At 40.8% G+C, this 20,717-nt stretch overlaps 1 protein-coding gene across 4 annotated transcripts in view; it reads right to left on the minus strand.

Moving 5' to 3' along the window:
- The window catches only part of LOC110537277 (ectodysplasin-A), a 64,215-nt gene that overhangs the window by 21,493 nt on the left and 22,005 nt on the right, over positions 1-20,717 (minus strand). For all 4 annotated transcript variants that reach the window (XM_021623199.2, XM_021623201.2, XM_021623197.2 and 1 more), the window contains exon 2: positions 2,867-2,975. In XM_021623199.2, the coding sequence (XP_021478874.1) occupies positions 2,867-2,975 (109 nt within the window). The remainder of the gene's footprint in view (positions 1-2,866; positions 2,976-20,717) is intronic.

Below are 20,717 nucleotides of genomic sequence, written 5' to 3' on the forward strand. Positions count from 1 at the left end.
CTCCAATCAAAAATGTAATCTAGAATCGGCTTCCTATTTCGCAACAAAGTCTCCTTCACTCACGCCGCCAAACATACCTTCATAAAACTGACTATCCTACCGATCCTCAACTTCGGCGATGTCATTTACAAAATAGCTTCCAATACTCTACTCAGCAATCTGGATGCAGTCTATCACAGTGCCATCCGTTTTGTCACCAAAGCCCCTTATACCACCCACCACTGCGACCTGTATGCTCAAGTCGGCTGGCCCTCGCTACATATTCGTCGCCAGACCCACTGGCTCCAGGTCATCTATAAGTCTATGCTAGGTAAAGCTTACTGGTCACGATAACAACACGCGTTCCAGCAGGTATATCTCACTGGTCGTCCCCAAAGCCAACACCTCCTTTGGCCGCCTTTCCTTCCAGTTCTCTGCTGCCAATGACTGGAATGAATTGCAAAAATCACTGAAGCTGGAGACTTATATTTCCCTCACTAACATTAAACATCAGCTATCTGAGCAGCTAACCGATCGCTGCAGCTGTACATAGCCCATCTGTAAATAGCCCACCCAATCTACCTACCTCATCCCCATAATGTTTTTATTTACTTTTCTGCTCTTTTGCACACCAGTATTTCTACTTGCACATCATCATCTGCTCATCTATCACTCCAGTGTTAATTTGCTAAACTGTAATTACCTAGATACTATGGCCTATTTATTGCCTTACCTCCTCAAGCCATTTGCATACACTGTATAAAGACTTTCTTTTTTTCTATTGTGTTATTGACTGTACGCTTGTTTATTCCATGTGTACCTCTGTGTTGTTGTTTGTGTCGCACTGCTTTGCTTTATCTTGGCCAGGTCGCAGTTGTAAATGGGAACTTGTTCTCAACTAGCTTACCTGGTTAAATAAAGGTGAAATAAAAAAAATAAAAATGCTAATTGATGATTGGTTAATAATGGTTTGGTCCATATTGAAACTGATACTTGATGATTGGTTAATAATGGTACGGTCCATAGTGAAGGTTCCAGGTAGGCTATTTTAGCCTTGTAATTTCTGTCTAGGCCAGGCAAGGGACTGGTTGTGGACGGGTATTATTAAGGTCGGAGTTGTTTGAGTGCAACTGTTTTGGGAGTTATCCCCAGTTTATGTTCCTGTTGCAACTTCCATCTTTGTTACTTTCTTTTGTAAATAATTGTAAAGTTTTTGGTGGCTTATTTTCCTGTTTGCTAGTAAAAGCCTCACCCGGGAAAGAAAAGTAAAGAACTGCTGTTGCCTCCTCACTGTAAAATCCTACCGCATGGTCTCTCACTCATCTTGGTATAGTAGGTCTACTATTGAAATACATAAATTAAGCTGTCAACTGTGTCAGAAATTCATAGGTTTCAGATTTCTTCCAAATGTTTTCAGGTTTTCGCTCTCACCATTTTTTTAAAATAGAAAAGCAACATAATTGGATATTCTAAGTCCAAAGCAGGAAATTTAGATTTTTGAGTGTAGTTACCCTTTAATTCAAGTGCACAGGCACTAGCACTGTTGTTGGTTAGTGGTGTTTCTGTATTGCACATGAGATGGAGTTTGCAAAACCAATGTCCACTGGATTGATGCAAATAATCAGGATATCTTTCTGCCAGGTAGGCATAGGCTACTTTATAGCTAGTTAACATTTAATTGAGAAGGATTTTGGGAAAGCCTTTCCATCTAGGCTACCAGAAGACGATAGGCCGATCATTAGCATCACTATATTTTTCCTGTTCCTTAATTGTTTGAAACCTGGATGTTTTACTTCATATTATGAGGCATGTCTTACCTTTGTTCAAAATAGCCACACCAAAAACTGAACATTGAAATAAATATTTTATAAACAGTTCCTCATATGCAATCTCCTGTTCTCTTGGCTTTCAAATCAACTTTCTTTCAATGTCTAGGAGGTCAAAGGCATTATGCTAGTCATATGTGGCTTGTTCTATCATAATCAGTCACATTGACCCCTAAACACATTTGAAGTTATATACACTGTTGGAAAGAGGAGATTTTAAGCTTCAAAACAATGTATAATTTGAGTATTAACTGTTCCAATAGAGCGCAGCATAGCTAGTTACAACGGAGGTCTCCCTGATGAACTATTTAAAGAAAACCACCCTCAAAGTTTGTAGAAGACTTATATTGTTATTTAACATCACTTGAAACTGGCTGGCTACTAATTTAACAGTTTGACAAGAAAATATGCTAGCTAGCTGGTTAATATGATTAAAATGAGTTTGTGGGTATGCTAGCCAGATAAACAGCTAGTTAGTTAGCTTGTCAGTAGACTAGACTGTTAGCTAGCCATTGACTCGTTTTGATAGATGGTTGTTCTTATCATGTTACATTTAAACGTGTACTTAATCTATGATTTAGGAAATTTAAATTAATTAGGTTGGCTAGAAAACATGTTCTAGTGAATTCTCTTTTAGGCCTACCACTGTGTGCACATTCCTTGCTGCTCTTAAAATGTGAAGAAATAATAGTTTATCAACATTTTAAGCTAAACATTATGATATATTTCATCAGCCTTATTAATTGATACGGCTTAAAACTCCACTACACTACTTTGATACGCATCAGTGGGGATTAAGAAGTGAATATACGCAATGTACACTGAAAAGAAACAGGGTTACGGTGTATACCTGCGTATAGTTTCCACTATACCACTGCCCACCATGAACCATACAGCATACTGGGTTCAGGCCTGCTCTATCCCTGCTGTCTTGAGTCTTTTACCTGGAGGTAAAACTTTGACGTATACCCATCCGTCCAGTCATTTAACAAATTAGAACATGAAAGTTTAAGGCATTCTTTGAATGTAATGAAATTGTTGTTCCAAGAAAGAATCCATACCTGAATCAAGTCGTTTATTCTGCTGGCTCCTTTTGGTGCGATGGACAGCATTGTCTCTGTCTTCTTTGAGGTGAGAGCTTTCGTCACTGTTCCCCAGAGGCAACCTATTCTGTTGGTCAGTGAAGGATACAAGGAAAAGTGTTATAAAATTGAAATAGAACTGTTGTTTGCATTGGGAGTCTTTATCATTTCAACTAGCAAGTCATGAGAACTTGCATAAAGTATACGAAATGTGTTCATATTATCTCATAACATTCATGGAAATCACAGGCAATGTGTGCAAAAGAAGTAAAAGTTTATGTTCTTTCAAATTCTATTTCAAATCAGGACGGATTAGATTTGTCTGTTTTTTTGGTGTTTGTTGACACAGGATTGAATTACTTGGCTTTGTTCACTTTGAGTATTTATGAGACCTGCACTTATGGAACATAAATTAGACCAAACTGCAACGCGATAAGCAGAGTTCCTCTCCACAGATACTAAGAAGAGGGGATAGGAAGAATGGGAGAGGGAGAAAGTGTGCAAGAGATGAACATTTCAGATGCATGCCCAACTCCAGGGGAAACCATGTGAAAACATGATTCCATTGACGGAAGGCATTAGGCTTGGGTACAAGATGCAGAAAACCAAACCCAGGCAGTCTCTGTCTGTTGGATAGTAGACAATCCTATGTTGAGCTCATAACGCTGCCCTTGGCAGAGCAGGCCGCTCGTTGCCGAGGATCCTACTTGAGATGTGGTATTGATTACTCATTGAAAATAGCACATTTTATGACAATAGAAAGCAGCAGCCATCAATTCCAAAAGTCCACCAATAACCTTAGGGCAGGAAAATAAATGTTACTCTTGACTGGGTTTAAACATGGGTTGTCTGCATTCCACAAGATTGTGTTAGCCTGCTTATATAAAGCCTGGGTGAACAGTTATAGTGAGTTTTGCCCCAATACATTACAGGACACTAATAGCTCATTTTCACTAGTTCCGTATTCCATAAACGTGTCTTCAAACTACTGTTTCAAAAGCCCTACATAAATGAGTGACGCTGATTAAGGCAATAACGTACATGTGCAAGAGAGACTAGGGCTTGCCAAACGTGAACAATGAGCATTACCCATCCGTCACATGACTCCCAGCCAAAAGTTTAATTTTATGGCCCCTCTGCATTCCTTTGGGGTGATAGTCCCCTTCCACCAACTATCATTCAAATCTTCAGAGTTGAGTCTCATGTGCTGGTGTACGCGTGTCAGCGTTTATAGAGTAGTCTCAGTTCTATATGGATATTGCACTGATATTAGGGTACTTACTACCTACATGACATACTTTACTCTAAAACATTGGAGTTCAGGACAGGAATGTTACACGAGAACTGTAACCAAAGGACTACATTCCTTGTACCTCAAATACAATGTAACAACAATGGATTTATTCAGCAGTACTGAGGATGTACGGTCATACTGTAGCTGAGTGATACCAACAACAGGCATGCTTCTGTGGATGCTTTGCTCGCTGCATGCCGGCTTAAAAATGCTAGAGTTTGTGCTTAACTCTGCACCTGGCCAACATTAAAACCGGGCAGGACAATAAAGGGTGAAAGCAGTGCTGGGAGTTTATTTTGTTTATCAGCGGGGCCTTTGATATCCCAGCCAGCCCGTAAAGGGAGAGGACAGCCAAAACTTTAGTTACCCTGACAGGCACTCATTATAGTCTGTAGAGCCTGAGACAAGACCTATGAACCGCAGCTTTGTGTCAACTTGACTCTCACCAAGTACTTTTCCATTGAGGTATTATAACAACCAAATAGATGTAGTTTATACAGTATGCTGTTGCTTACCTTTATGATACAAATGCTATCTAATTACAAAAAGTTATAAATATGAAGAGTAAATGTGTACCTTACAATCTAACAAGAGGCTTCCATCCAATTATTACAGAGGAGATCCTCAGTCCCAAAAAAATGACAAGTATGGGATGACAAACACTATGATGTAATCTCATTTGATTCACCCCAACAGAAGATCACTACATCCTGACAATTACTGAGCATGTCAATCAAATATATGCTGAATGAAACAAGATATCTGCAAACACAGCCTATAGCGAAAAAGAACACAATGTTGTTGGACAAAATAATAACAATTATTTTATTTTATTTTTCAATTATTGAACAACCAAACAATACAACACAGCAAGAGTAAGTACTACAAAAAAAGCTTATTCAGCCTTCCCCACCCCTCCCCCAAATGTTTTATTTTTATTAAAACAATTACAAATGACAAAAAAAGAATATAAATAATAATACTAATAATGACTAAATAAGGCAAAAGACAAGAGAGACCAACACATTCACAAAGCAATATAAACAGTACATTACGGAGAGACAATATTAACATCTACAAGCACATATAACCAACCCCAATGGAAGTATTTCCATATAGTCCAGGAAGGGTTGCCATACAAAGTAGTAGTTGAATTTATTTCTTAAAGCATAGGTCATCTTCTTAATAGGAATACACTTATTCATTTCAGAGAGCCATCTTGGAATTTGGAGAGGGGAATTTGATTTCCATGTCAATGCAACACATTTTCTTGCGATTTCTGTAAATTTGATATTGAAGTTATTCCTCAAACTCACATTTAAAGTTACCCAGAAAAGTTAAAGTTTCCCAGAAGGCATATTTCAGGGTCAAGTGGGAAAGGGACATCCATAATTATATAGTACACTGCCAAGTAGAATGCAAAAAATGCCTTCTGTTGTTCCACATCTGAAACACATTTCTGATATTTCAGGGTTATATCTATGTAGCCTCTGAGGTGTCAGATAGAGTTGGTGGAGGAAAGTGTAATGTATAAGTCTGTATCTAGAGTTGATTGTCACTGACACACTATCTTGGCATAGGTCCGACCATAGCCCCTCATCAATTGTAATATTCAAATCAGATTCCCATTGCTCTCTTGACTTATGTACATCTGGTTTTGGTCATTGTTGCATTAGCAATGAGTACACTCTGGATATAAATCTATATGAGTCACAGTTATTATGGAGTAGTTGTTCAATACTTGATAGATGTAGAAAAGTAATGTCTCCAAGACTGCTTCCGAGAAAGTTTCATAACTGTAAATAACAAAATAAACTATTATTAGATAACTGGTATATATACTTTCAGCTCAAATGACATAAGCACCACATCTACAGTGGGGGGGGGGGGGGGGGGGGGGGGAGTATTTAGTCAGCCACCAACTGTGCAAGTTCTTCCACTTAAAAAGATGAGAGAGGCCTGTAATTTTCATCATAGGTACACTTCAACTATGACAGACAAAATGAGAAAAAAAAATCCAGAAAATCACATTGTAGGATTTTTAATGAATTTATTTGCAAATTATGGTGGAAAATAAGTATTTGGTCACCTACAAACAAGCAAGATTTCTGGCTCTCACAGACCTGTAACTTCTTCTTTAAGAGGCTCCTCTGTCGTCCTCTGTCGTCCACCTGTATTAATGGCACCTGTTTGAACTTCTTATCAGTATAAAATACACCTGTCCACAACCTCAAACAGTCACACTCCAAACTCCACTATGGCCAAGACCAAAGAGCTGTCAAAGGACACCAGAAACAAAATTGTAGACCTGCACCAGGCTGGGAAGACTGAATCTGCAATAGGTAAGCAGCTTGGTTTGAAGAAATCAACTGTGGGAGCAATTATTAGGAAATGGAAGACATATAAGACCACTGATAATCTCCCTCGATCTGGGGCTCCACGCAAGATCTCACCCCGTGGGGTCAAAATGATCACAAGAACGGTGAGCAAAAATCCCAGAACCACACGGGGGGACCTAGTGAATGACCTGCAGAGAGCTGGGACCAAAGTAACAAAGCCTACCATCAGTAACACACTACACCGCCAGGGACTCAAATCCTGCAGTGCCAGACGTGTCCCCCTGCTTAAGCCAGTACATGTCCAGGCCCGTCTGAAGTTTGCTAGAGAGCATTTGGATGATCCAGAAGAAGATTGGGAGAATGTCATATGGTCAGATGAAACCAAAATATAACTTTTTGGTAAAAACTCAACTCGTCGTGTTTGGAGGAGAAAGAATGCTGAGTTGCATCCAAAGAACACCATACCTACTGTGAAGCATGGGGGTGGAAACATCATGCTTTGGGGCTGTTTTTCTGCAAAGGGACCAGGATGACTGATCCGTGTAAAGGGAAGAATGAATGGGGCCATGTATCGTGAGATTTTGAGTGAAAACCTCCTTCCATCAGCAAGGGCATTGAAAATGAAACGTGGCTGGGTCTTTCAGCATGACAATGATCCCAAACACACCGCCCGGGCAACGAAGGAGTGGCTTCGTAAGAAGCATTTCAAGGTCCTGGAGTGGCCTAGCCAGTCTCCAGATCTCAACCCCATAGAAAATCTTTGGAGAGAGTTGAAAGTCCGTGTTGCCCAGCAACAGCCCCAAAACATCACTGCTCTAGAGGAGATCTGCATGGAGGAATGGGCCAAAATACCAGCAACAGTGAGTGAAAACCTTGTGAAGACTTACAGAGAACGTTTGACCTCTGTCATTGCCAACTAAGGGTATATAACAAAGTATTGAGATAAACTTTTGTTATTGACCAAATACTTATTTTCCACTTCCCTCTCCTTCTCAGTGGCTGACGTGAGAAAAACTTTTAAACATATTAACCCTTGCAAGGCTACTGGCCCAGACGGCATCCCTAGCCACGTCCTCAGAGCATGCGCAGACCAGCTGGCTGGTGTGTTTACGGACATATTTAATCGCCCCCTATCCCAGTCTGTTGTCCCCAGATGCTTCAAGATGGCTAACATTGTATCTGTACCCAAGAAGGCAAAGATAACTGAACTAAATTACTACTGCCGTAAGCACTCACTTATGTCATCATGAAGTGCTTTGAGATAATAGTCAAGGATCATAGCACCTCAACCTTACCGGCCACCCTAGACCCACTTCAGTTTGCATTCCGCCCCAACAGGTCCACAGATGACGCAATCACCATTGCACTGCACCTATCCCATCTGGACAAAAATATTACCTATTGAAGAATGCTGTTCATTGACTACAGCTCAGCATTCAACACCATAGTACCCTCCAAGCTCATCATCAAGCTGGAGGCCCTGGGTCTCAACCCCTCCCTGTGCAACTGGGTCCTGAACTTTTTGACAGGCCGCCCCCAGGTGGTGAAGGTAGAAAACAACATCTCCACTTCACTGACCCTCAACACTGGAGCCACATAAGGGTGTGTGCTCAGCCCTCTCCTGTACCCCGTGTTCACCCACGACTGTGTGGCCATGCACACCTCCAACTCAATCATCAAGTTTGCAGATGACATAAGAGTAGTGGGCTTGATCACCAATAACGACGAGACAGCCTACAGGGAGGAGGTAAGGGCACTCGGAGTGTGGTGTCAGGAAAATAACCTCTCACTCAACTTCAATAAAACAAAGGAGATGATCGTGGACTTCAGGAAACAGCAGAGGGAGCACCCCCCTATCCACACCCCCTAGCCACATCGAAAGGTCAGCAGTGGAGAAGGTGGAAAGTTTTAAGTTCCTCGGCGTACACATCACGGACAAACTGAAATGGTGAAGAAGGCCCAACAGCGCTTCTTCAACCTCAAGAGGCCGAAGAAATTTGGCTTGTCACCCAAAACCCTGAGAAAATTGTACAGATGCACAATTGAGAGCATCCTGTTGGGCTGTATCACAGCCTTGTACGGCAACTGCACCACCCTCAACCGCAAGGCTCTCCAGAGGGTGGTGCGGTCTTCACAACGCATCACCGGGGGCAAACTACCTGCCCTCCATGACACCTACAGCACCCGATGTCACAGGAACTACAAAACGATCATCAAGGACAACAACCCCCCCAAGCCACTGCCTGTTCACACCGCTATCATCCAGAAGGCAAGGTCAGTACAGGTGCATCAAAGCTGGGACCGAGAGATTGACAAACAACTTCTATTTCAAGGCCATCAGACTGCTAAACTGCAATCACTAACTCAGAGAGGCTGCTGCCCACATTGAGACACGATCACTGGACACTTTAATAAATGGATCACGAGTCACTTTAAACAATGCCACGTTAAATAATTCCACTTTAATAAGGTTTACATATCTTACATTACTCATGTCACATGTATATACTGTATTTTATACCATCTACTGCACCTTGCCTATGCCGCTCGGCCATCGCTCATCCATATATTTATATGTACATATTCTCATTCACCCTTGAGATTTGTGAGTTTTAGGTAGTTGTTGGGGAATTGTTAGATTACTTGTGAGATTTATGTGTATTAGGTAGTTGTTGGGAATTGTTAGATTATTTGTTAGATATTACTGCACTGTTGGAACTAGAAGCACAAGCATTTCCCTACACTCGCTTTAACATCTGCAAACCATGTGTATGTGACCAAAAACATTTGATTTGATTTGAATTTGCACTGCCCAGTAATACATGTTGTTAGACAAGATTATTAATGAAAAGTAATTTGAGGTCTTAAAAATGATCACACAAGCATTGTATACATTGAAATTAGAGTAAAACTTCAACCTAAATAAATGGACTTAACTTGACTAATAGGTTGTTACATCAATCTAATTTCAACATAATCATCAGAACTATGTACTGTATACATTGAAATTGTGTTGAAAATTCCACATATTATTATAATTATTTTGATCATCCTATACTCATTGGTGTTAATTAGGTACACCCATGCACCGGGTCAGACCCCACTTTGCCTCCAGAACAGCCTGAGTTCTTTGGGGCATGGATTCTACAAGGTGTGGTGTTCAAACATTGCTAAATTGGTGTCAAGGGACCTAACGTGTGCCAGGAAAACATTCCCCACACAATTACACAACCGCCACCAGCCTGTACTGTTGACACCAGGCAGGATAGGGCCATGGACTCATGCTGCTTACGCCAAATCCTGACTCTGCCATCAGCATGACGCAACAGGAACTGGGATTCATTGGACCAAGAAATGTTTTTCCACTCCTCAATTGTCCAGTGTTGGTTGGTGATCGCATGCCCACGGGAGCCGCTTCTTCTTGTTTTTAGCTGATAGGAGTGGAACCCGGTGTGGTCGTCTGCTGCAATAGCCCATCCGCAAGAAGGACCGATGAGTTGTGCATTCTGAGATGCCATTCTGCACACAACTGTTGTAGTGTACCATTATTTGCCTGTTTGTGGTCCACCCAGGGTGAGAATTACAGGGGAGTCAGGTGGGGCACAGCTCCCCTGAATGAGACGTTAGCTCCCCAGTAGCAGCGGGTAAAATCAATGGGGAAAATAACAACCTCTGTCCAGTGAAGTCCACAAAGCATATTGCATGTACAGTAACAGACAGTTTCATGACCTATAGCAGGGTCAAGCAAGTTAATGTTTCCAATATTTTCGGACGACAAAATAACTATTGATTTAGAACCACAGAGAGTTACCGCGAGTCACAAAGAAAACAGGTGCTGCCTCTACTATTCCAGCACCATTTCAACTTTGACATATCAACATCATCAAATCACCTCTGCTTAGTCTAATACACTGACAACTAAAAGATACCAAAAACTATTTAGTCCAATCAATGTAAGCTAAATATGTTGTGGCTGTCCATGGTTCTGATTTCTGTGTGTGTGTGTGTGCGTGCATGTTTGTGCAAGCAGAAAACATATGCTGACTCACCCTACTTGTATAGAAACGCCAATACCATCCTTCTCTCTTTCATGTTGACGAAACTGTCCACCACTCTGTCATACAGTAAACGCTTTTATTTTTTGTTGTCCTAGGCTACTTGGCTAAAAGCCTAACTTCCATTCATGGGAAACGTTAGCTAGGTAACATTAGCCTTATACATCTAGCTACATATTGAACTTCCATCCTTTAATGCCAGGGGCACAACAATGTATGAATTAATGCTTGGATCAGAATCGTCGTTGGCCAATACGGAGAATTAAGTAAAACCCCAAGTCCAAATCCCTATCTCCATCCATGGCTAATTTAGTAAAGGGACAATTTTTGCCAGCTGGCTAGCTAGCCCGCAGAGGACAACAACAAAACCAGATGCAACAATTCAAGTTTTTCTGTCGATGACGTATGCTTACAATGGGATTTGATAGGAGTGAAGCCAAATCCAAGCTGGGTTCCCTTTACACTTTTTTTTGGAGCGCCAGGACCATTCACAGTTGAGCTTGCTCAGTTTAGCTTAATGCTGATTGGCTAATTTTGTACACTTTTTTTTATCAAGGGAGGCCAAATGCTCGCTGGATTCCCTTGCCTTCAATGCTACTGGCGGCGACAATGTCATACTCGTTTGGACCAGACAGCATCAGATAGATGGCCTACACGTAAAGAGACAGAGGGGCGCTGTTTCACTTGCTCAAATTCTTTCTCGTGTGAGATACATTCAGCCACTTGCAAATTTAAGGAAAATTATGAAACACAGAGAGACGAAAGATAAATAATTGTATGTTTTTTTGTTGGTCAATTGTTTTGAGAAGCCTGATTTTCCTTGGCATCCATGAATACACACCACTGTAGCACCCCTAAATGCAACAAAAGTCCAACATTGGGTGGGGGTGGAGGGGGTGTCTAAATAATGCTAATTTAACCATTCTCCTATTTGTTTAAAATGTATTGGAAAATATGTTTTACTGTGGTAAATATGAAAATAAAAGCTTCCATATGAAATTAACACACCCACCTCTCTGTCATGGCTTAAAACATTCATTTATATGTTTCAGTGCTGTCCACTCCAGGCAGGTCACTCGTGATACAAGTCAGTTTTCGACGTCCATCCATGTCTAAGGACGTCAGGAGACGGCATGAAAACCGGCCAGTAGGGACAACAATGAGCACTGTTACCTTCAAGTAGGTTTTGGTTTTCTAGGGCGTTGTGAATGTGGATGGTGGATGGGTGTAAGCATCTGCCTCTGATTCCAGAGGAAAAAGTTGCATGTTCAAATCCAGCAATAGAAATATGTTTTTGTAATGGTTAGCTTTATTGCCTAACCTTAATAATTCTGAGTTAATGCCTAAACTTAACCTTAAACACTTAGAAATTTGACGTTTGGAACTACTTTGATAATTTTTTGAAACATGGATGGGCGTCTAATTCTGAGAGAGACTGTGAGAGCTGGTTGGTCCACTCAGTAGTGCTGAATTTCAGCCTTTTATGTTGCACAATCTGTGAAGATTCCAAGCATTAACTCCTGAATTATGGACAACTCATGAACTAGGGTGTAAAACATGTTTTGATTCAATTAATGTATTATATTGAATGTTGGCTACCTGTAGGCTACCTGTTCTCTGTGTATTCTGCAAAATTGTCTCGGCTGAGAGGGTAAGCTACCGGCAGAGGTGGCCTAGTGTAGGGTAAACGCAAGTAAACACCGTATATCCACCTTTTTATGAAAAAATCCATTGAAAGTATAGGGAGTGTAATTTGTTTTTGCCGCATCAGGCAATCAGAGTTTACCCACCTATTTTCTTACCACCACATCACTGGCTGCCTATTTGAAGTTCATGGTAATACACAATCGCAGCTTAGTCTAGTAAATCCACCATGTGTTAGGGTGACCATCCCGTTTTCAACGGAATAGTTTCAGCCCCTTTTCATGTGTCCCAACTTTTCAGGCTACAAAAAAGATACATTTGTCAGCAAGACATATCAATTCATGTAGGCCTAATCAATGGCAATTGCTGATTGTCATTAAGAACACTTTTTGGTGTTTTGTAACAGATGTCTATTTCCATTCATCAAATGGCACGAGTATACATGCAGTTTGGATGCTGAAATTATTTTGGACTGGACGAACATGCACCGGTAGCCTACTTTTTGAAGTGATTTGTATGACAATCATGACAGGTTGTGTTTATGCCACATTAAAAGGTAAGTAATACATTTTTACCTTTTAAATGACGTCTTTATTATTAGGCTAATAAAAATTGCACACGCTAACCCCCCCAAATGTCACTATGCTTGCCATTCTCCCTCGACCTCTCTCATCAACAAGCTGTTTTCGTCCACAGGACTGCAGCTAACTGGATGTTTTTTGTTTGTCGCACATTTCTCTGTAAACCTTAGACACTGTCATGTGTAAAAAGCCCAAGAAGCCGACCATTTCTGAGATACTGGAACCGGCGCTCCTAGCACCGACTGTCACGCCCTGACCGTAGATTGCTTTGTATGTTTCTATTTTTAGTTTGGTCAGGGTGTGACGTGGGTGGGTATTCTATGTTGTATGTCTAGGTGTTGTGTTTCTATGTTTAGGCCTGGTATGGTTCCCAATCAGAGGCAGCTGGTTATCGTTGTCTCTGATTGAGAACCATACTTAGGCAGCCTGTTTTCCCACTATGGGTGTGGGTAGTTGTTTTCTGTCTCTGTCCCAGACAGGACTATTTTGTTTGTTCTGTTTTGTTATTTTTGTTCTAGTGTTCAGTGTAATTAAAAGATCATGAACACGTACCACGTTGCACCTTGGTCCTCTCCTTCTTTCACCAACGACAGCCGTTACACCGACGATCATACCACGCTCAGTCGCTTAGGTCACTCGTTTTGCCCATTCTAATGTTCAATCGAACAATAACTGAATGCCTCGATGCCTGTCTGCCTGCTTTATTTTTTTGTGAAAAAAATGGTTCTCAAACTGGCCACTGAGTGTATATTGGGTTGAATTGTAGGTTTAATTAGACATGTTATTTGACCTTATTTCAATGTTGATAGTAAAACGTTTGTTTGAATCAACATCATTGTTTCAGTGTCATGCTAACAACCTAAATAAAGAGGTAGATTGAGATAAAATGTGAAGCCACAGCCCAACGACTCCTACTGGTATATGAGGGGTAATGCACTTCAGTGAGAACAAGTCTACTATCCAGATGCCTACCTCTATGTACGCTGCTTAGCATTGGAAACAAGTTCTTTTTAATTTCAGCTGAGCTATCATGTCAAAAATATTCAGACATTGATCAGCTTCTATACTCATTTGAGTAGACTACCTAAATAACATTGAATAGTTGAAAGTAACTCTAACTTTTCTTAAACAAGCTGTGTGTGAAAGTAAATTCGGAGTGAGGTTGGCTTTATGTAGGCTCTATTAACATCTGATTTGCCCAAAGCACACCATTTCAACGAAGCTAGCTACATACAATATACCCTAATTCGTCTATGGTTGACTGGATCTTTTGAAGTTTAAAAGTAGTTACCTTAAACTCTATAAATAGGATGCCAAATGCATGGTATTAATAACACACTTTTATCTTTGGATATTGTCTTGTATATGATTCAACAGAATTTCAACCACCCAATACATTGAATATAGGATGAGGAATTTTCAACGCAATTTCAACGTATACAGAGTTCTGATGATTATGTTGAAATTAGATTGTCTTAACCTGACAAACAGGTTGTTATGTCAATGTATTTAAATATACGTTTTACCCTAATTTCAATGCTTACAACTCTGGTTGAAATTGGTGAAAACAGTACTGGTTAATTACTTTTTTAAAGTCCAATGTATTTTCCCTGTTGATTCCACGTCACAATACATTGACAAATTACACTGAAACAACGTTGATTCCACCAGTGTGTCCAGTGGGAGCGTTCCTTAAAGCATTTTTTAAAGGTATTGCGTTTCATACTTACAGGATCTACATTAGCCTCAGCAGCACTCTGTAGTGTAGCCCCGTGGTGTAGCCGGAAGACAGCTAGCCTCCTAGCTCCTACCTCTGGGAACATTGACTTCAATACAAAACATAGGAGTCTCATGGTTCTCACCCCTTCCATAGACTTTCACAGTAATTATGACAACTTCCGGAGGATGTCCTCCAACCTATCAGAGCTCGTGCAGTATGTTGTCCACCCAATCAAAGGATTAGATAATGAATTTAGTACTGAAAGCATAAGCTACAGCTAGCTAGCACTGCATAAAATGTGGTGAGTAGTTGCATCAAAGAGGGTGAAAGGCGATGAACAGTTTAAAAAAAAAACATCTTTCAAAATTAAGGAGAAGAGCGAGCTAGCTATATTTGGTTGTATTTTTTTTTTTAAACTTTCACTTTCACTTAGCTAGAAAATGCAGCTAGCTAGTTTAGCCTACTCAAACACCCTGCTCAAACAGAGAGGGATGCTAGCTGGCTATGGCTATCCAACACTGGAACTCATCCAAGTCAACGTAAGCATTTGGTTTTATTAATTTATTGCCACTGGGACACACTGGTGTAACTGCTAAACTGATTTCTGACTGTACAATGTACTGCATGATTGTAGCGGGTTTACTAACGTGTTAGTTCTAGTAGTTCTAGTTGACAACGATGTAGGCTGTGTGTAGCGGTTGGCTGTCATGATATGAAGGTTTGGCCTGGAAAGTTTTTTTTGCCTGGTCACAGACAGCACTCAAGTCCACAAGCGAAGGGTAAAGGTGAGAGGAGGAGAGCGTGTAGATAGTTGGAAGAAGGAATTATATATACATTAAGCAAAGTGATCATGCTGTTTGAATGTGGCTGCTATGAAAGTGAACTGTTTTGCGTGTGATCAGGGGTGAATTGAATATGAATGACAGTCATCCAATATGCTGTAATATAAATAAGGCCATACTCCTAAAAAAAAGAATCCTCCCTCATCTTAAACGGCACCGACTGCCACTGACACACAGTGAAACACAAATCTACTGTCTCGTTTTAAATCCCTTTACAATACAATCTATTGTACAGTACTGTACATGTTCCAATATAAGCCTCTACTTTGATTCTACCTTGTAGTATGTCAAATGTGCACACAGGTTGGAAAAGGATCAAATTAGGTAACATCTGCAGCTTGGAGATAACAGTGATTCATTAGACAGGTCAAACAGCATGAGATGTGGGGAGAAGAGAGACTGTGTTTATTTTTTATTTACCCTTTATTTAACTAGGCAAGTCAGTTAAGAACAAATTCTTATTTACAATGACAGCTCTAAGAACAGTGTGTTAATTGCCTTGTTCAGGAGCAGAAGACAGATTTTTACCTTGTCAGCTCAGGAATTTGATTTTGTAACCTTTCGGTTACTGGCCCAACGCTCTAACCACTAGGCTACCTGCCACCCCAGGCGGTGTGTAAAGCAACAAGAGAACAGATACTAAGTAAATCAGACAGGAGACAAGATAGAAGGTAGCAGAGAGAGAGAGAATGAGAGAGAGGTTCCCTGGGGAGCAAGGGGAACACATCCAATATTAGAGGAACCCAGTGGGGGCTGGGGCGGATGGTGGAGTATCACCACTACCGGAACAGATGCTGACCTGCCAAATGCTAACCTAATGCGCCGGGGCTCTGAAAGGCTGGAGAGACGCGCTGTCTAGACTATGCAACATGAGTCTGCCGTGAGACATGGAGCATTTCTATACAGGTGGCGTTTCCAGGTGCGTTTTAAATTGCACCTTTTATACTGATGGCGGACATTGCCATCTCATTCATCACACTGTAATAGGGGAGATCAGAGTACAGACCTTTCACCCTGTTTCTAGTAGTGCAGCTGGGACTGGGACCGGGATGATGTACTCAACTGAACTCCACACAGTCAAGAGACCAGGAAGGTCTATAATGCATGGGCCCTCCCACCAGGCCATTATTGTACACAAAATAACCACTTCCAAAAAAGGTTTGTCACAAATTGTTTATCACAAATCAGACTAATTCAAATCAGGGACACATATGTTGATTAGAATAACATACTTTGTTTAGCACTTGTTTGCATATCATGCTTGATACTGGGACAAGCTCTGTAGGCATGTTTCCAATGTGCTATAACCTCAGTTTTGTGTCTGGCAACATGTAACCTATCAAACAAATGTAGGCCCGCTAAGCATACTTGGGCAAGGAAGACTGCATACATCGTTTCAGTAGAACAATGGTTATAACAACTTTAATTAGTGTGATATTCTTGCCCGCACGAACTGGATTGAAAGACATTGAATTATGCCTCGATCATAAGGTTACAACAAGTCCACATCTGGAGCCTGAGGTCACATCAACATGCACTTGGGTCTGAGGCTTGATTTAAAGGCTCCTATGTCAGATATGTGTTCTGCTTAGGGGCCAAGCCCAAGAGGGAGCCCATAGCCAGTCAGACACACACGCTAACCCCTGAGGGGGCGGGAGAGACAGTGGGTAGAAAAACACAAGAGATTTGACTTATTCCTCATCACTGCTGCAAACAGACCACCCAGTGTCTTGCCCTTGACGAAAGGCCAATGCTGTTCTATTCTGTGTGGAGTTGAGTTTGAAAAATGTCTTTCCTCTCTCTGTCTAAACAGCATGTACTGTTGCTGAGGGGTCAGTCTGAATGATTATGCGACATTGGAGTGGAAGAGTATGTACTGTACATATGCAGTGTTTTCCCTAGGATTTTTTTCAGCAGTGATGGCAAAGGGTAGTGGGGGGAGGGGGTGCATTGCAACTAGTGTTAGTGCAATGCCATACTAGCTGTTCATGTAGACTTCCAGTCATTGAGGAAACAACTATCCATTTAGAACTATATACACTATCGTTCAAAAGTTTTGGGTCACTTAGAAATGTCCTTGTTTTTGAAACAAAAGCAATTGTTTTGTCCATTAAAATAACATCAAATTGATCAGAAATACAGTGTAGACATTTTTAATGTTGTAAATGACTATTGTAGCTGGAAACGGTTGATTTTTTATGGAATATCTACATAGACGTACAGAGGCCCATTATCAACAACCATCACTCCTGTGTTCCAATGGCATGTTGTGTTAACTAATCCAAGTTTATAATTTTAAAGGCTAATTGATCATTAGAAAACCCTTTTGCAATTATGTTAGCACAGCTGAAAACTGTTGTCTGATTAAAGAAGCAATAAAACTGTCATTTAGACTAGCTGAGTATCTGTAGCATCAGCATTTGTGGGTTCGATTACAGGCTCAAAATGGCTAGAAACAAATAACTTTCTTCTGAAACTCGTCAGTCTATTCTTGTTCTGAGAATTGAAGGCTATTCCATGCGAGAAATTGCCAAGAAACTGAAGATCTCGTACAACGCCGTGTACTACTCCCCTCACAGAACAGCTCAAACTGGCTCTAACCAGAATAGAAAGAGGAGTGGGAGGCCCCAGTGCACAATTGAGCAAGAGGACAAGTACATTAGAGTGTCTAGTTTGAGAAAAAGACGGCTCACAAGTCCTCAACTGGCAGCTTCATCATCACCTGCAAAACACCAGTCTCAATGTCAACAGTGAAGAAGTGACTCCGGAATGCTGGTCTTTAAGGCAGAGTCCCTCTGTCCAGTGTCTGTGTTCTTTTGTCCATTTTAATCTTTTATTTTTATTGGCCAGTCTGAGATATGGCTTTTTCTTTGCAACTCTGCCTAGAAGGCCAGCATCCCGGAGTCGCATCTTAAACTTTTGAATGGTAGTATGTGTGTGTGTGTATATATATATATATATGTATGTGTGTGTGTGTGTGTGTGTGTGTGTGTGTGTGTGTGTGTGTGTGTGTGTGTGTGTGTGTGTGTGTGTGTGTGTGTGTGTGTGTGTGTGTGTGTGTGTGTGCCAGATCACACACAACACTGCATCAGACTGCGTTAGATTTTTAGCAACGGTGACAACAATTTCGCTGCGATGGGCCCCCGCAGCTAATGAATATAGGGGAAACACTAATATAGGAAAAAACTAAACTCATTCCAAAATCGTCCTAAATTCGGTCCTGCAGTGACATGTCAAGCATTTTTGGCACAGCGGGTAGTGCTATCACTTTTGGGAACGCTTTTGGGAAAGAGGAGCCATGGGTGGAACAGTAGAGCCTGAGGCTACTGCTTTATTGATTCATATTCAGTCTGTGTGCGTGCCATGCTGGTCCACAGATTTTTTGTTATCAGATACATGTTGGATACTAGCTCTACTCATCCATAATACATGGAAATTGAAGACAACTATATTTTGCCAAAGTTACAGTATATGTATGAAAGGTGGTTTGATATTGCTGGAAAAGGATCAAGAAGGATCTCGTTTTCGGCAATGCTGGTGTTTAATCAAATGTTTGGACACCTCAAGATGATTCTGATGAGAGGTATTTGGATAGGTAGAAGGCCTAGCATGTGGTTGGTAGTTTGAGTTAAATTAAAATATGTTTCTGTGGGCACTGTGGCCAATGTGTTTAGGAGTTCTGGATCACTGGGACTGAGAGGGAGAGTGATTACCCTGGATGTGTGGGCATGTTTCACAGTAGCTTCCTCTGCCTTCATATTTATTTGTACTTGTCGTACAAACCCAAGCATGCCTTCATGATGAGTAGTGTTTTTACTTCATGAAAAATGTAGTTAGTCATTATGCTGTGAACAGCCCATAAAAACACCCGCAATGAATGTGTGGAACATTTCATGACCTTCCACAAGAATTATTTAAAGAATAAACACAACTGCTATTGTTTATACTGCACAGAATGTATTGTATATAGAGAGAATATAGGCATAAATTACTGTTGTAAAGAAGGGGAATAAAACATGTCTTGAAGAGCACTGCCTTACATGAACCAGTCAGCAGACACCATTCTCAGAGGCCCATGTTTGAACTGGGCACTGGGTCCATGTTAGACCAAATGTGTGAGTGTTAACAGTATTCAACCTTGTCCAAGTGCTCTCAATCATAGGAACTCATTGCTGGAACACTATTGCTCATGTCATTTCAAACATGTCAAATTAATGGGGGTGAACATAAATCACTTGACATGTTTAGTAGCTACTTGTTAATAGCTAACCGTTAAACTACAACCAATATGTGCAGCAGCCCTATTGGCAAACTACAATTAAAGATCAGAATTGATTCATACATAGTTTTAGCCCATACCTTTGGAGTGTGTGCAGACGTCTGAACACCATGAGGGATGTGTAGGGTGGAGGAGGGGGGAGTGACTCATGAAGGGAGACACATCAGGGGTTTCACTGAGATATATTTGTATTCAGAGACTCACTCATCGTAACCATGACGTTAGTAGTTACAGTACACTGTAGAGGTCAACTGATTATGATTTTTCAATGCCAATACCGATTATTGGAGGACCAAAAAAGCCGATACCTATTAATCGGCCGATTTTTTTATTTATTTATTTGTAATAAGGACAATTACAACAATACTGAATGAACACTTATTTTAACTTATTATAATACATCAATAAAATCAATTTAGCCTCAAGTAAATAATGAAACATGTTCAATTTGGTTTAAATAATGCAAAAACAAAGTGTTGGAGAAGAAAGTAAAAGTGCAATATGTGCCTTGTAAGAAAGCTAACGTTTCAGTTCCTTGCTCAGAAAATGAGAAAATATGAAAGCTGGTGGTTCCTTTTAACATGAGTCTTCAATATTCCCAGGTAAGACGTTTTAGGTTATAGTTATTATAGGACTATTTCCCTCTATACCATTTTGTATTTCATTAACCTTTGACTATTAGATGTTCTTATAGGCACTTTAGTATTGCCAGTGTAACAGTATAGCTTCCGTCCCTCTCTTCGCTCCACCCTGGGCTCGAACCAGCCACCATCGAAGCAGCGTTACCCATGCAGAGCAAGGGGAACAACTACTAGAAGGCTCAGAGCGAGTGACGTTTGAAACGCTATTAGCGCACGCTAACTAGCTAGCCATTTCACTTCGGTTACACCAGCCTCATCTCGGGAGTTGATAGGCTTGAAGTCATAAACAGCGCAATGCTTGACGCACAAGGAAGAGCTACTGGCAAAACGCACAAAAGTGCTGTTTGAATGAATGTTTACGCGCCTGCTTCTGCCTACCACCGCTCAGTCAGATACTTAGATACTTGTATGCTCAGTCAGATTATATGCAACGCA

This window comes from Oncorhynchus mykiss, chromosome 12, assembly GCF_013265735.2.
Source record: "Oncorhynchus mykiss isolate Arlee chromosome 12, USDA_OmykA_1.1, whole genome shotgun sequence".
Lineage (NCBI taxonomy): Eukaryota > Metazoa > Chordata > Actinopteri > Salmoniformes > Salmonidae > Oncorhynchus > Oncorhynchus mykiss.